The sequence below is a fragment of the Miniopterus natalensis genome, chromosome 4 (genome assembly GCF_054644295.1).
Source record: "Miniopterus natalensis isolate mMinNat1 chromosome 4, mMinNat1.hap1, whole genome shotgun sequence".
Taxonomy (NCBI): domain Eukaryota; kingdom Metazoa; phylum Chordata; class Mammalia; order Chiroptera; family Miniopteridae; genus Miniopterus; species Miniopterus natalensis.
The window spans coordinates 77,183,343-77,200,250 of NC_142084.1; the positions used below are offsets into that span (position 1 = coordinate 77,183,343).

General features: G+C 37.5%; 1 protein-coding gene across 2 annotated transcripts in view; it reads left to right on the forward strand.

Annotated features, from left to right (window-relative positions):
- The window catches only part of PPP2R2A (protein phosphatase 2 regulatory subunit Balpha), a 63,644-nt gene that overhangs the window by 23,797 nt on the left and 22,939 nt on the right, over positions 1-16,908 (forward strand). The window contains exon 1 of one of the 2 annotated variants that reach the window (XM_016203455.2): positions 4,015-4,703. The exons of the other annotated variant lie outside the window; for it this stretch is intronic. Within the exon in view, the coding sequence (XP_016058941.1) occupies positions 4,688-4,703 (16 nt within the window). The 5' untranslated portion in view covers positions 4,015-4,687. Of the gene's footprint in view, positions 1-4,014; positions 4,704-16,908 lie in introns of those variants that run through there. 2 annotated transcript variants of the gene reach the window in all.

A 16,908-nucleotide genomic window follows, 5' to 3' on the forward strand; every position in this document is an offset into this window, starting at 1 on the left:
GTGGAGCTCACATGGCAAGGAGCTAGTGTTTTTGGCCAACAGCCAGTGAAGACCTGGTGCCTGCCAACAGCTGTGTGCGTGAGCTTGAATTGCAAGCAGATTCTTTCACCATCAGGTTTTGAGATGACAGAGGCCTTGGTTGATACATTGACGCAGCCTTGTGAAAGACCCTGAGCTAGATGCACCCAGCTAAGCCACACTCAAGTTCCTGATCCACAGAAACTGAAATAATACATGTTTGTTGTTTCAAACTGCTAAATTTGGGATTATTTGTTAGGCAGCAATTCAGAAGTAATACAGGAAAAATGTAATCATTCCCCCTCTCCCAAAAAGATTTGAACTTGGTTCTTAATTTTATTTCTAATTGATTGAACCCAACACAGTTTCCAATATTTCATAAACATAGACCTCTTTAAAGCTGAATTCACAAAAAGATAGGCACATATAGGCTCAGTAGTCTGAAAGAAGCTTATCAGTGTGAGCAAGTGATTTCCTATGCAACAGACTTATTGCAACAAACGAGAAAATTGAAATTTAAAGAACAACTAATTAGTATTCTCAAGGAGACTCATGAGTATTTGAAGAAAAAGTTGGAGGGCAGGAAGGAGTTCTTAAGTGAAATTTGTAATTCTTTACTAACTCTTTGGGGGCTTTAGAAATAGTCCCACAATTCAGAGGAAATAACATGAAAATTAAAGACAAAAAATATAAGAAACACAAAGAATAGATCCAGTATGTAATAAAAGTTTAGAGTGAGAGATCAGAGGAAACAGATAAAAGATAAAGTCAGAGAAACAGTAAAAATTTTTCAGAGCCAGTGAACAGACGAAAAGGGCTCGTGGAATATAGTTAACATTTGTTGAACACTTACTATGTGCCAAGTATTTAGCAAGTTGAAGCTCATTTAAAATTCTCTACAATTCCCATGTAGGAGGACCCATTAATATTGTCTTACAGGTATTTGAAGTGCATACCAAGCAAAATAAATGAGATCCATACCAAATAGCCTAATGGAATTTAAAATGTAGGATATAGAAATAAATAGTATAAATATCCAGATAAGAAACAGGTTACTTGCATAGGCAGGTATATCAGTTAGGCATTTCCTTTGTCTTCTATATGGTAGAATTGTACTGTTCAGCTAGTGGTAGCCACTAGCCATGTGTGGTTATTAAGTTAATTAAAATTAAATAAATTCATTTCTTCAATTTCACTGCTCACAGTTTTAAGTACTCTGTAAGTAGCTACATGTGGCTAGTGGCTGCCATGTTTGGACAACGCAGAATAGAACATTTCTGTTAGAGAAAGAAAGTTTTGTTGGATGGTGCAGTGATAAGACAGTGGAGTAACACCTAGAAAACTAAGGGAAAAAGTTATTATAACTAAGACTCTTAAATTGAAACTCTCCTTCACATAGGCAGGACAACAAAATGGCATTTTTCAGGCTTGCAATGATGACTCAAAGCATATCACCCAAGTACTTTCCTTGAAAAACATACCATTCAGTGCACTTACCCAGTCGAGAAATCAGCAGCTCAGAACAATGATCAGTCAGGTTCACAGTCCTGTTTTGTTTAACCCTCTGTTTTCCAGAATAGCTAAAGATGTAAAGGAACATCTTTATGGATGGCACACATAAAGAGGATGCTCTTTATAAGCCCAACTTTAGACTGTCAATATTGATTTCAGCCTAGGCAGCTCAACTCTAGAGCTGCCACGTCTCAGAACTATAAAATAAAGCCACAGAAAACAGGTTTTGTTTTAAGGATTCTAATTCACTGAAATCGCCCCAAAAATCTTCATGTCACTAAATCCAAGTTTTTCACATCTTTATGCACTTTTTTGACACGATTCCACACTGCCTTCTTTCAGAAACGCTTATCTTTGCCTGGCTTCCAGAAAAGTTCTTTCTACCTCACTAGTAGTTCTTGTACAATCTTCTTTCTTAGCTGGTTCCTCCTCTTTAGTGCTAAATGTGGGACAGCCTTATGGCTCAGTGCTTAGACCAGACCTCTTGTGTTTTTTTATCTGTAATCACACACTAGGAAATCACATTTAGTCTTTAAATGCCTTATGTTAGCTGATGATACTCTAATTCTCTCTCTTCTTCCTTCTGTAAACTGCTGTGAAATCTATCTTGCTGCCTATATGACCTTTCTACTTGTATGTCTGCTTTTGAAAGCAACACAAAGATGTGGAAATGGAACTTTTCGCTCCTTTCTCACCCCAAACCTCTTCTCTGGTGTATTTTTCCCCAGTAAATGGCACTGTCTTTCCTCCATAGTTAGGGCTTGGTTCTAAAACCTTGGAATCATCCTCTGATCATCAGCAAGTTCTAGCAGTGCTATCTTCAAATGTATTCTATATTCATCCATTCCTTTATGGTTCCATCTGAATTCAGACCATCGTTATCTTTTGCTTAGGCTTTGCAGTAACTTAGGAACAGTTCTTCCATTTTTGCGCTGTATTCACACAACAGATAATCACTTTAAAACATACATTAGAAACCCTCCAGTGGCTTCTTACCACTCATATAACAAATCCACAGTTCTCGACCATGGCCTGTAAGGCTGTATGTTGTCTGGCCTCTGCTGAATGCTCCATCTCCTTTACCACCTTGTTCTGCATTAGTCTTACCAAGTTAAGCAGACTCACTTCTATTTAGGTCCTCTCCTTAGAATACTTCCCCTTACAAGAGTGGATAACTTATTCCCTGTTCATTTTGGTTTTTGCCTGTCACTTCAGAAAGGCACTTTCTTACCACCATACCTGAAATACCACATGTTCCCCCACCACCATTACTTTGTTCTTTTATTGGTATTTATATTTTTATAGTACTTAGCACTACCTTATATATTTTATATTTGTTATTCATTGTTATAATATGCCCCATCACTAAACTGTAAGATGCATGAGGGCAGGGACTTTTTTATCTATCTTATTTAGTCTTGTAGCCCTAAAACCTAGAAATATTAGCATGTAGTAGATAGATGTTCAGTAAAGTATTTGTTGAAGAGATGACTCTCTTAAGAATGAACACAACAAAAATGTACAAGATTTGTAAAAAATAAGACCAGTTTTTAGAATGAAAGAAATAAACTGTTCGAGTAAGTGGAGAAAACAAAACCTTAAATGTTTGATTCTCTTTTTCAGTGAGATTCATGAAAGAAATTGCATCTTTGAAAATGGAATCATGTGAGAATAATTTCAAATCATTTGAAAAAAACATGATTATAATTGTTTAAAATGGAAACATGAATTGCAGTGTAAATACAGTTGAAAACAAGATCAGGAAGTTACCTCCTTGAGCACATTAGCTGCCAGAGCCAAGAGGAGAAGGGTAAAAGGAAGAGAGGAGCGAAGCGTTGTCTTGACGTTTCTTTGTGTAATAGCATATGATGTATTTCCTTGTTTAAGAGTTTTGGTGAAATCGTTCATGATACAGTCTTTCGTATTATTTACCCACTGGATATTAACTTTTTTTTGAACCTGAAGTTGTACCTGCCATTTAGATGCTGTTAAATAATACTTGATGTAAGGTAAATATTATTTATTATGGTATTAAGTACATTCAGCCAGCACGAGGACCTGGGTGTTGTTACTACTTTCATCGTTAGTGCTCCACACCTTATCAGTGATCAAGTCTTTATATACTTTATAAATGTATTTTCAAATCTGTACATTCTGTTCCCTCTTTTGCCTTTATACTTTAGTTTCTTCCTCTGTTAAATGGATATATTAATATAACCAACTCTATAGGTTTCTTGTGAAGATTACATACCTAACATACTATAAGTGCATTTCAAATATTGGCTAATTATGATATTGTTACTGTACTATACTGGATTAGATCACTGTCGTTGTGTACCAGGATTTCCAGAGTAACTCCATATTGGTCTTCATACTTCTACTTACCCATCTTCCAGTTCCCAGTCCTCTACTTCACCCTGTTGAATTACTCATATTTCACACTCCCTAATGGGCTCCATGTTGCCATTGGGATAAAGTCGATGAAATTTTCTGTAACGTACCTTAGAGATCTTTAGCCTCTTTCTCTTAATATTCTGCCCCCTTTTACTCAGTTCATAGGTGAGCTGGAGGAATCCTGTCAGAAAACAGATGAGTTGGGTATGACTCTGCCAGGACAAATAGACAGTGAAGTGCTTTCTGGTTCTCGAGCCTGGCCCAAACAATCCTAGTTTATAAAGATTTTAGGCAGATATTTTTAATAACCAGATACCCATTCCGGTTATAAAGATTTTTTAATAAGGCATGCATAGATGTGCAGGAGCTTCTGCAGTACAACTTCTTTGTATAATCTCCATGAGAAACTGCATTATAAGGCAACTTAATGGGGTGATTTGCTTTGTGGAATTAATTATGAGCCAATTAAAAATTGATGAACTCCTAACGAAGATGGTAACTTTAGTTTTAGAATGATTCATTTAGAGCTCTTCTTTTTAACATTATATATAACATTAATACACCAAGGCTTATTTGTTAAGATCACAACCTTTAGACTACATGTATTAGCAACTGTTTATCTTTCTGTTCTTTGTTGCAGGAGGGTATGGTTCCATTCCATTTTATCCAAACATGATATCAGATTATCCAGGAACAAGTTAAAAAGAAGGGAGACTGGTTCCAGAACACATCTCTGGAAATTACCCTATGGACCCTGACTCTCATGGCAACATTACAATGTAGGTTCTGTATGAGCATTTATAGCCAGTGAGTGGTCTTCGTTGAGCTTCTCACATAACATATTCCCGTTCAGAGTCAGGTTTAGAAAAGGTTATAAAGGGCCATTAGCACTTCCTTCATTGTGGGCAATCATGGTATAATCCAGGTGATAAATTACTAAGAGACACAGGAGTGCAGAATCCTATCCTGACCAATCTGGCTTCAGCCTGAGGCCTTTTTGGTGTCTATGCAAAGAAGCAGCAAAACAAGGCATCCTTAACACTTTGTTACCAGTTTGGGCTTTAGCCTCAGGCTGCAGTGATCTAAATTGGATCATGTGGAGAACTTTTTGTTACCTAGGCTAGATTAACTTGAATAGCCTAGAAACAAATGAGGTTAAGTGCTTGTTTCTACTTTGCAACAAGGCCCAAACCCCAGCCAGCATCTTATCAATGCGCCTACCTTGTGCATGTGCCTCATACAGGGCTCATATCTTTGTTTTTCTTGCATGTTTAGCCCTCAAAGCAACTCTATGAGGTAGGTGTTTAAAGATGAGGAAACTGAGTCTTTACGGGGCTGAGTTACTACTTCCTCAGAGTCGTATAGACAGGTGAAGTGGGGATTTGGCAGTCTGACTTCTTGTCATTTCCTGCACAACTTCCTTATAGATGTGGCCCCCAGAATGTGCTCCAGTTGTGTTATGGTAATGATCCCTCTGTCCTTGGGGATGGGCCCTGAGTAGGGGGTTAGCCGACTAGAGTTCTTGGGCAGATTTGAGCAGCCTCATCTTAGCTTTATAGTAGTGAGCCATACAAATACTATATTGTGGGTGTACCCTGACATGGGGAAGGTAGAGATGCATTGATTAGCCTGCTACCCTGAAAATACCAAGAGTCAGCAAGAGGGAGCATTTGCCTCCAGTGCCTACAGCTACCCTCTTTTCAGGCTACAGTAAGTAATATGCCTAATCAACGCCAAGTGGGAAACAGAATGTTTGAAGAGTCACAGGAGTCTGGAAGGGAGAGAAGAAATGGGTGGGGCCTGCTCCCCCTGGAGCAGGTGAGCAAGTTAAGCCTTAGTCACTTCTGAAGCGCAATAAATTCCTAAAGGGATAGCACACGTTTAACTTACTCTTCAGAGTGCCATAATAAAATGTTCTTAAATTTTAAATATACCACATTTGTGGGAGGAGTGTCCTGATCTTTGAGAAAAGTAACAAGAACTTTGGGCTCCCTCTAGAGGTCAACAGTGATAAAAGCGAATCATAGTGATCTATAGGGAAATAACTGTAACTAAAGCTAGCCTACCCCTTTAACAAGAAACTAACATTTTATAGATGCTTTATTCGGTAAAGTATTTTCTTATATTGGGGAGTAATTAGTTACCTTGGAGAAGAAATTTGGCTTAATCATATTCTAATTAGCTGTGTTGGGGCAATACTGAAGTTTGCTATATAGAGTATATATTGAACTAATAAAGGAGAAAATACCCTGAAAAGGGATTGTGTCCAAACAAAATAGCATGCTTCTTAATGGGAACCTTAAATCTGAAACACACTAGGTTAAAATGAGAATTTCTGTGCTCTGGTGTGCCAGAATGACTTGACAGCAGCCCTTGCCTTTAACAGAGATAAAGGTGATCAGTATACCTGCATTGTTCTCACCCTTACCTCCCCAACATCTGAAAGAAAAGCACAGTGAGTACCAGAAGATTGATATGAAATCCAGCTTGCAGGCATATGTCAAAACTTCTCAGAAAGCTAACACACACAGTTTCTTAACTTTTAGTACCCTTGTTTACCAAATGAGACATTATTCCAGAACAGAAATCTTAGTCACAGTAAGATACTTTTCAGAAGTCACTGAGAGAGTTCTTAAAACTTAGTATACAACTATAAAATGAAAGAAATGATTTGTGTTAATACTAAGAATATATGAAATTTACACGTTTTTAAAAGTTCCAGAAGTCTCAAGAAACAGAAGGATGGGAGCATGTCAAAGGGACCTAGGAACCAACCTGAAAGAGCTGTCATTGGCCAAATCTGGAACAGTTTGAGCAACACATTAAATTACATCACGTTTGAGATAAATAGCCATCAGTTTATGCTGATCAATGATTGAATAAATAAATGGGGGAAGGGGATAAAGTTCCCATACAGAAGCACTCCAAATAATTTATGTAGATATTCAAGGTGGTGCTTAACACCCCTCCCATCCCATTCCTTGAATGTGGGCTGTACTTCCGTGGAAAAACCTGGCAAACCGTACCCTGGCCAGATGATCTAGGCTGTCATCAGTAAGTCATATTGATAGGATGTACCCTTGATACGATGTGGTAAGAATAACATTTCACCTTGATCTTCCTGCCAATAACCCGTAATTGTAGTGTGGTCATGAGAAAAACACACCTGACAATTCCAAATTGAGAGACATACCACAAAGTACGTGACCAAGTACTCTTCAGAACTGTCAAGGTCATCAAAAACAAGAAAAGTCGGAGAAACTCTCACAGACTAGAGGTAGCTAAAGAGACATGGTGACTAAATCGAATGTGGGATCCTGGATGGATCCTGAAACTGAAAAGGGACACTAGGGAAAAAACTAGCAAAATCTGAATAAAGTGTGGAGTTTTGTTAATTATAATATTCTATTGTTGGTTCCTTAGTTGTGGTAAATTTACCGGAGTAATGTAAGATGTAAACAATAGGAGAAACTTAGGTGAGGGAGTATATGGGAACTCTCTGTAATATCTTTGCAACTCTTCTATAAGTCTAAAGTTATGCTAAAATAAATTTACAGAAAACAAAAAGATTCAGCTCTCTTATATAAGTTGTGTTCAGTGATGTTTGAAAAATGGATTTTTCTGCTATATGTATATGCATTATCAGTTGTGGTTAAGTAAGTTCTGGCTTTTCTGTATAAAAGTTGGGGGAGATCCCTTCTCATAAACGTGTAGTGATAATGATAGAGAACATGAGAATTTCTAGCGCCGTGGTTTACTGCTGCAGCAGTGGTGTGAGTTGAGCTGAGCAGAAAGTTTTGTGCTTTTTTGGTCTCATTTGTATTCTGATCACAATTGATTGGCTTGTAACTTACTGAAAGTACCTTGAATTTAATCACTATGTTTATGAATTCCAGGTTTAAATCTGGGACCCATTTTTGTCAAGGTGTGATCTCTAGTGGAGATTCATGGTCATGGGTAGAATTATACAGCATTTGCAATATGTTGCTTCAGGTCTTCAGTTCTCTGTAAAGGAAGTTTTTTAATAAAAGCCTGTTTTTCTACAATTGTTCTTGTTATCTTCCTCCCCTAGAAATCTGGAGTTTAAGTGCCTGAACATATGTTGTATATGCTTGTGAAAGAGTAATTCTCTGAAAAAAGAGATCATCTATTTATGTTTCTTTGCAAATGAGAAAATTGAAGTTCATAAAGATTAAGTGACTTTCTTATGGTCAAAGTATTACTTAAATAGAGCTGAGACTACATCCTCAGCTATCTTGTTGCACTGGCATGATGGCTGATAAAGAGCCAAGGCTTGTAGAAGAAGGGAGAGGATTTCAGGGAAAATTAGAGCAAAATGTGAAAAAATATTGACAGAATTTGAACATTTGATGTTTCTCTTATATTCTCTAATACTTCCGATAATTTAAAGACATTAGTGAACATCTTTATATATTAAAAAAATTTTTTGGATTCAGTAAGATGACTTCTGGAACTGACAAAAGTTCCAAGGGAATGAGTAATTTGTGGCTTTTGATATAAATTATGAAATAATTTTCCAAAGTAGTATATATACTGTCTACAATGTAGGCAAATACCAGTCTTTTGAACAATTTGTATTTTTCCTATAGCTTATGAGATAGAAGATAGTGTCATATTTTTAAAATTTTTTAATTTTATTTGACTCGATGTTTCCTTACATTTTGCCAGTATTCTTCTGTGAATTGTCTTCCTGTGTTGTATGAATTGTTTTTAGAAATACAAGTATTTTTCCTGGTTTACTTGTCTTTAGTTACTGTGCAAAAATTGCATTTTTAAAATTACATCTATAGCCGTTAATCCTTCTGGTGTATTACTACCACTATAGAGATATGTGGATTTAATTCTACACACACATACACCCCCCCCCCCCCCCCAAATGAGCAACATACAGAAGGGCTAAAGGAATGGGGGGAAAAGGAAAGGAGGTTATTTTAGGCAAAGTAGACAATACACCTAAGCTAAAGAAGGCATGAGAGTGGGCATAAGTATATATGAAGGAAGGTGTAAAACATTTAACCTCCCTAGAGAATTTGGTGAATGCTATGCTACTAGAAAGTAAGATTGAAGGAAACTGAATGCCAGTTTTACCCAAAATCTTATGGTACTCCTGTTAGAAGACCTTTGAAAGTCTTAGAACAGGAAAGCATATATTTGATGTCAAACATCAAACTAGGGTTTGGAATGTCTGGGATGAGATTCCAGTGTCTGGATTTTGTTGTTTTCTTATAGTATAATTTACATATAGTTAAATTCATCCTTTTTAGCATAGTTCTTCAAGCTTTGATAAAGTCATATAGTGACAACCACAGTCACTATAAAAAGTTCCATTACTCCAAAAAGTTCCATGTCCCTTTCTTTGTAAATCAGCTTCTACCCCACCTCTAGCCCTTAGCAACCACTGATCTGTTTTCTGTCCTTCAAGTTAAACCTTTTCCAGAATGTCAGATAAATGGAATCATATAGTATGTAGCCTTTTGAATCTGGCTTCTTTTGCTTAGCATAGTGCATTTTGAGTTTTATCCGTGTTACTGTTTGTATCAATAGTTTGTTCTTTTATTGCTAAGTGATGTTTCATTGTATGGATATACCACATTTTGTTTATTCATTCCCAGTTGAGGATCTACTTGGGTCATGTCTAGTTTTTGGCAGTTATAAATAAAGCTGCTATGAACATTTGCATTCAGGTTTTCATGTGAATATAAGTTTTCATTTGACTTGGGTAAATATCTAGTAATGATATTGTTGGGTCACATGGTGTTTGTTTTAACTATATAAGAAACTGTCTGACTTTGTTTTTTCCCCTAAAGTGGGTGTGCCTTGTTATAGTCCTACCAGCTCTGTGAGGAGGTCCAGTTGCTTAATATCAGCACCAGAGACCTTTTTTTTTTTAAGTCGTTTAAATGGTATATAGTGGTATCTTGTTACTTCCTTTACCTTGTAGAAATTCATTTATTGCCAGTTTCCATGTTACTATTATGCTAATGGCTATCAAGCATGTTACTTGGTCTCCCTGTCTAAACTCCAATTCCATGATGCTTTGATATTAATATTGTACAAAGAGAATCAAACATACTTTGTAACTTTTGTTTTAAACTCAGTGATACAAGGTAGACAACATTCATTTTCAGTACAAATCTCTTATTTTTGTACTGAGCATATGAAGTACATATAGAAAACTTTGGAAGGATATATACTAAAATAACCATAGTGGTTCTCTCAGAAGCGAGGCTCACATTTAAGATTATCTTTTATATATATATATTTTTTCCCTCACCCGAGGATATTTTTTTTCCATTGCTTTTCAGAGAGAGTATAAGGGGGGAGAGAGAGAGAGAAACATGATGTGAGAGAGACATATCAATTCGCTGCCGCCTGCATGCACCCCGACTGGGGGCTACGGATTGAGCCTGTAACTGAGGTAGGTGCCCTTGGCCAGAATCGAACCTGGGACTCTTCAGTCTGCAGTTTGTGCTAACCATTGAGCAAAACCAGCTAGGGCAAGATTATCTTTTTACAAAGTAGTTTATTTGTGGAATTAAAAAAAGGATAAAACAAGTACATCTACTTCCTTCACCAGGTTAGGGAGCTTTTCTGTCTATATTCTTTCAAATAGGTTTTCAATTTCTTGCTCTCCTCCTTCTGGCATCCTCATGATACAAATGTTCGTATGCTTGAAGCTGTCCCAGAGGTTCCTTATCCTATCCTCATTTTTTGGATTTTTTTTTTGTTTGTTTGTTTTGTTGCTGTTGTTGTGATTGGGTGTTTTTTGCTTCCTTATCTTCCAAATCGTTGGTTTGATTCTTGGCTTCACCTACCCTACTGTTGATTCCCTGTAAGTTATTCCAGTGTATCCTTCATTTCTGACTGGTCCTTCTTTATGTTGTTGATGTTCTCACTAAGTTCCTTGAGCACCCTTATAACCTGTGTTTTTTTTAACTCTGCATCTAGTAGATTGCTTGTCTCCATTTGGTTTAGTTCTTTTTCTGGGGTTTTGTTCTGTTCTTTCATTTGGGACCTATTTCTTTGTCTCCTCATTTTGGCAGCCTCCCAGTGTTTGTTTCTAGGTACAGTGGTACCTCGGTTTTCGAATGTAATCCATTCCAGAACACCGAGTTCTGAAATGTTCGAAAACCGAGGGATCAACAGCCAACAGCTAGGCTTCAGGATATTGCACTCAGCGGAAGCCATGTGGCATGTTCGACTTCCGAGGCATGTTGGAAAACCGAAGCATTTACTTCTGGGTTTGTGGTGTTCGTAAGCCAAAATGTTCGTCAACAGCGACGTTCGAAAACCGAGGTACCACTGTATTAGGTAAAGCTGCTGTTTCCCAGGCTTGGTAAAGTTACCTAATGTATTAGGTGTTGTAGGGTCCAGTGGCACAGCCTCTTTGATCACCCAAGCTGGGCACTCGAGGTGTGGGTTATATACACCCACCTCCTCTTCTAGTTGAGCCTTGATTGAAGTTGGCATATCAGTGGGAGGGATTTACGGCTGATCAGATACAAGGACTGGCTATGACCACTGACCATCGATCACTGTGGAGGATCAGCTGTGGAGGGGCCAACTCCACAGAGCAGGATTTATTTCATTGAGACTGGTGCTCACTAAGTCCGCTGCTTGAGTGTGTCCTTTGTGGAGATGGTTGGGTGGTGGTGCTTCAATGTGGTCTGAAGCTGTCCACTGAGTGCGCTGGCTCTGGGACCTCCCAGGAGGTGCAGGCCAAGGACAGGCACTGCCTGTGTTCTGCCCAGAGCCACTGGGTATGAGCAACAAAGCAATCTGCAGATGGCTGCTACTTGTGCTAGCCTTGGAGGTACCCAAGTGAAACCAGGCTGTGAACCAAGGCTGGCTGCATATCTTGATAGTAGTTTTCATTTTTAGATGTTCCTTCTTTTTCTTTTATCTTCCATTTCTTTTTTCTTTTTTTTAATATATCTTTATTGATTTCAGAGAGAGGAAGGGGGAGGGGGGGAGAGAGAGGTGTCAATGATGAGAGAGTCATCATTGACCGGCTGCCTCTTGCACGCCCCCGACTGGGGATTGAGCCTGCAACCCGCACCAGGAATCGAACTGCAATCTCCTGGATCCTAGGTTGATGTTCAACCGCTGAGCCACGCCTGGCCAAGCTGTCTTCCATTTCTCGTCATGTTCATGATTTATTATATGTTCTTGAGCATACGGATCATATTTACAACAGCTGTTTTAAGGTCCTTGTCTGCTCATACCTTTATTCTATCATTTCTGTTGTTTCTGGTTTTGTTTCTGTTGGTTTTGTTTTCTTCTGGTTATGGGTCATATTTTTCTGCTTCTTTACATTCCTGATGATTTTAGATTGGATTCAGAATTTGTGAATTTACAGTGAGTGTTGGACTTTGTTCTAGCACATAGTTAAGTTACTTGAGATTAATTTGATCCTTTTAAAGTTTGCTTTTAAGATTTGTTAGGACAGATTCAGTCTTCAGTGCTGATTAGTCCTACTACTAAGGCGATACTCTTCGAAGGACTCTACCTGATGCCTCGTTAAATGAGGTTTCTTGATTCCAGCTGGTGGGAGCCCCACCTATTCTGAGCACTCATAGCTTTCTGGTGGTTCTTTTCCTAGGCCTGGTGGAGTGTCAACCACATATCCTCAGATCCATCAACCAAAGATTCTAAGTGAACCCTACTTAGATCCTTTGAGCTTTCTGTACTCCTCCCACAAATTTTAGCTGCTTTAGCTTTTCCTAACCCCCAGTTTCTGTCTCCACAAGTCATTGAGAGTGCTTCTTGGTGTTTGGATGCTTCCCAACTCATCACACTGTCCAGGCAGGCAGTAAGCTGGGGTAAACACAGTGCTCTCTATCTCTTCTTTAAGGGTTCACAGCCCTACACTCCATGTTGCCCTTTGTTTGAAAACAGTTCTTTCATATATTTTGTTTTCTAGTGGTTCACAGTAAGAGGATTAATCCAGATTGTCTTATTCCCTAATAGCCGGAAGCAGAAGGCCAATTACAGATTTTTAATTTTTACTTGCGTCTTTTCACTTCAACCTTTCAAAAGAGGAAATGCCAAGTTACTGCACATTTTTATTGGGTACTTTTTTGTATACCTTTGTTTATGCAGTTAGTTTTAGTATTGTTAATCTCTGTTTTTACTGAAATGAAACAAAAAGTAGAGGAGACTGATGACCTGGTAGAGTTTTGTGGGAAATCAAATACTATTTCTAAAAAAAATAGTACTCAATATACCACACTAGCACTCGCTCTTATAGCAAGTCTTTGTAGACACTTCCTCTTTTTATCACTAGAGCAGTCCTAGAGAGAGGGAGGGAGAGAGAGAAACATCACTGTGAGAGAGACACATCGACTGATTGCCTCCTACATGCACCCTGACCGGGGCTGGGGATCAAACCTGCAACCCAGGTACATGCCCTTGATTGGGAATTGAACCCGACCCTTTTGTGTGCGGGCCGACGACGCTCTAACCACCGAACAACACCAGGCAGGGCCAGAGCAGTCCCTTTTGAGATAATACTCAGAATGCAGAATTTTAAGTAAGAATGATTAATCATAGAATTTTTGTGAACCTCATGATTATCTTAAGATTCATGCTGTCTTGTGTCACATAAAGCAGATATGTCTAAATTTTTAGAGTTCTTTGCTGCAGTAATTCCTATAGTAGTTTATGAGTTTTCAACCTTTAAAGTTTTCTTCTATGTTATTTAGTTTTAAAGGCTAATCATATTGAGAGAAAAAAAAGAATCTGGCTTGTGAGCATCCAGTCAGTGGATGCTGTGTTAACTCTGTCAAGTGGAACCTTCAGGAATCTATAATTCAGATGGTTAAAAATGCATAAGGAATTCCTCCCAGTTGATTTCTCCCTCTTTTGTTTAAAAAAGGAGGGGGCATCTTTATATATTTACTTAGACTGAATGTCTCATAATTTATTTTGTAATTGTTTTGCTTTATGATATTCCTTTGGTTTTCTTAAACATTTACTAAGTCCTTTCTTGGTTAACTGTTCATCTGTTGTGATTACATTCCACTTTCTTATAAGCTGCCTTTAGGGATAGACTTCAGAATGTGGATCACCAAGTTCCTTGAATGTAGTGAGTGCTGAAAAAATACAGGGACAAGCAGTAGTCATAAGTGGTCATTAGTAAATGTGTGGAGTCAACGTAGTTTGACCCTTCTATTGAACACAGGCAAAAGAGAGGCAGTAAACTGAGCACTTACACATTGTTGCTCTGTCACTCAGTGACTTAGAGAGTTCTGTGCCGCTGCCTTATTCATACGATTGCTCACACCTGCTAAATCTGAATCCTGGCTCTGACACTTGGTAGAGGTGTGATAAGCAAGTTACTTAATCTCTCAGTGCTGTGCTATATTCCCGTATAAATTTAAAATGCTATCTATATCATAGTGGTGTTATAAGGATTAAATAATACATGTAAATGCTCACTTAGGATAGTGCTTGGCACATTGTAGTTGTACATATCTGTGTGCAGTATGTGCTTTGACATTAGTTGGTTATGTCTTTGTATTCACATAAACCATATTTGTTCTAATGTTAATATATAATTAATATATTAGAGCAGTGGTTAATACGCATTTTCTGTAAAGGGCCAGATTAGTAAGTATATTCAGTCTGTCCCAGCTATTCAACCCTGTAGTCAAAGACAGCATATAAGTAAACAGGCATAGCTGGATTCCAGTAAAACATTACTTATAAAAACAAATGGTGGGCCATAGTTTTTCAGGCTGTGTACTAGACGTTACTTTTTTTTAATCATTTTTATTTTTCAGTTACAGTTGATGTACGTTATTATATTAGTTGCAGGTGTACACCAGTGATTAGACATTACATAACTTACTGAGTGATCATTCTAATAAATCTTGGACCCATCTTAGAGGTTACTTTTATATTTCCTAATTATTGAATGTTTGAAATGTGTTCAGCTTTTTTTATTATAGGGATAATACAGCTATCACCATTTCTGTACCAATTTTAATTGGTTTCTTTCAAATTATTTATTTGGGCCATAGTCCCAAAATGGAATTATAAAGTCAATGAGTAACCCTATAAAGTGCCTCACAATGCAAGTGTTGAAGTATTTAGAGAATGTCATAGCTAATAATTTGGTGACTTAATACATAGTAATTATTGTTAATTACTACCATTTATATATACTATTTTCTCATCTGATTTTTATGCTGAGTGTGTTACATTTTTAAATCTTTAGCTATCTATGTCTTATTCTGTTTATGATATTCTAACACATAAGAAATAGAGAAAGTAACCAGAGGGAATGATGTGAAAACAGACTAGCATTACGTAGTGCTGTCATCATTCCTGCCACCACCACCAACTACCATTCCACCTACAAAAGAAAGCAATTATTTTCACCTTAGGATGAAAATCGGGTGCTTATGGTTTAGAAAGAACGGGTTAGAAGAAATTAGAACTTCATTTTATATAGCATAAATTCCTTGTTATTTATTAATAGTATATAGAATTTAACAACAAAAGTCAAAAGCATTGTGTTTTCTTAACAAACATTTGTGCATGCCTTTTTTTAAAAAAATATGTATCTTTATTGATTTCATAGAGGAAGAGGGGGAAAGAGAGAGAGAAGCATCAATGATTAGAAAGCTATTGATCAGCTGCCTCCTACACGCCCCTGTTGGGGGCAAGCATGCCTTTTAAATGTTTCCTTTATGTTACACACTTTGGAAGTCAATGTGTATCTAAAATTGCTGTGTGGTGACAATGCACAGTAGGGCAGTTGATTACTCTTCCAAAACAGAGCCCTTCTCTTTTATTATATTAAAATGTTATTTTATAAGATTAACAGGCATTTTTTTTTCATTGAAAAATAACATTTTTATTGGTCATAAGAAAGATTTTTTTCTTTCTTTAAAAAAAGAAGTTTGTTGTGCTTTGTTTTTTGTTGCTATTTGTTGGTGGTGGTTTGTGAGAACATGACCCAGTTGATATGTTATACTGGACCATGCCTTGAGTTCAGTATTGTGGCTCTATCAATGAGGTTAATGTCTTTGCCTTTTAAAAGTGTGTTATAATTACTTTAATCTCAAGAGTAAAATGTTCTTAAGTTTTTGTCATTTCCATTAGTAGTTTGTTCTAAAACTCTAGTATACAGGATTCTAAATTTTCATGAAATACATTTATATATCAGCCTGCTTCTCCTTGGGGCAATAGTGAGTGAGTGAGTGAGTGAGTGAGTGAGTGAGTGAGTGAGTGAGTGAGTGTGAGTGAGAGAGAGAGAGAGAGAGAGAGAGAGAGAGAGAGAGAGAGAGAGAGGTTTTATTTTACCCGTAGTGCATTGCTGAAAGGTACAAAATTCTCTTAGTTCTAGCATTCTCAGCTTTTCAGTAGAAGTCAGTGTTCACCCTGAAATGTTTTAGACCTAGGCTGTCCAGTGTGGGTGGCCCCTAGGTGCAACTGGACTAAAATAAAAAATTCAGGATCCACATGTGGCTAGTGAGTACAGTGCAGATACAGGATTCTTCCATTGTAACAGAAAGCTCTATTGAACAGCGCTATTGTAGACTTTTTGCAATCATTATTCTAAATTTTTTTAATAGTATAGGAATCAGAGCATTAGAAGAGTATTTTCTAGAAATAGATTTATTGTTATTCTAATACCCTAACACCTTAACCTTGACTGGGTATGGCATAATGTAGGAGCACTATTTTTAGAGCTATGCTTCCTTATGTTTTGCACATCATGGCACACCTACAAAGCAGTAATGTTTGTATGGCACACGGAGGTTGCTCATAACTGGAGATCACAGGTTTGGGTGCTCTACAGAATCCAGGCAAACCAATAACCCATTTTTGGCACACTGGTATACAGTAGCACATACAGTTCAAAAGCTGAGTTTCAGTTCATTCCTGGATGTTTTTTATGGACTATAAGCATTACTTTTGTTCTCCCTTTTATATGTTACATGTCTTATTCTA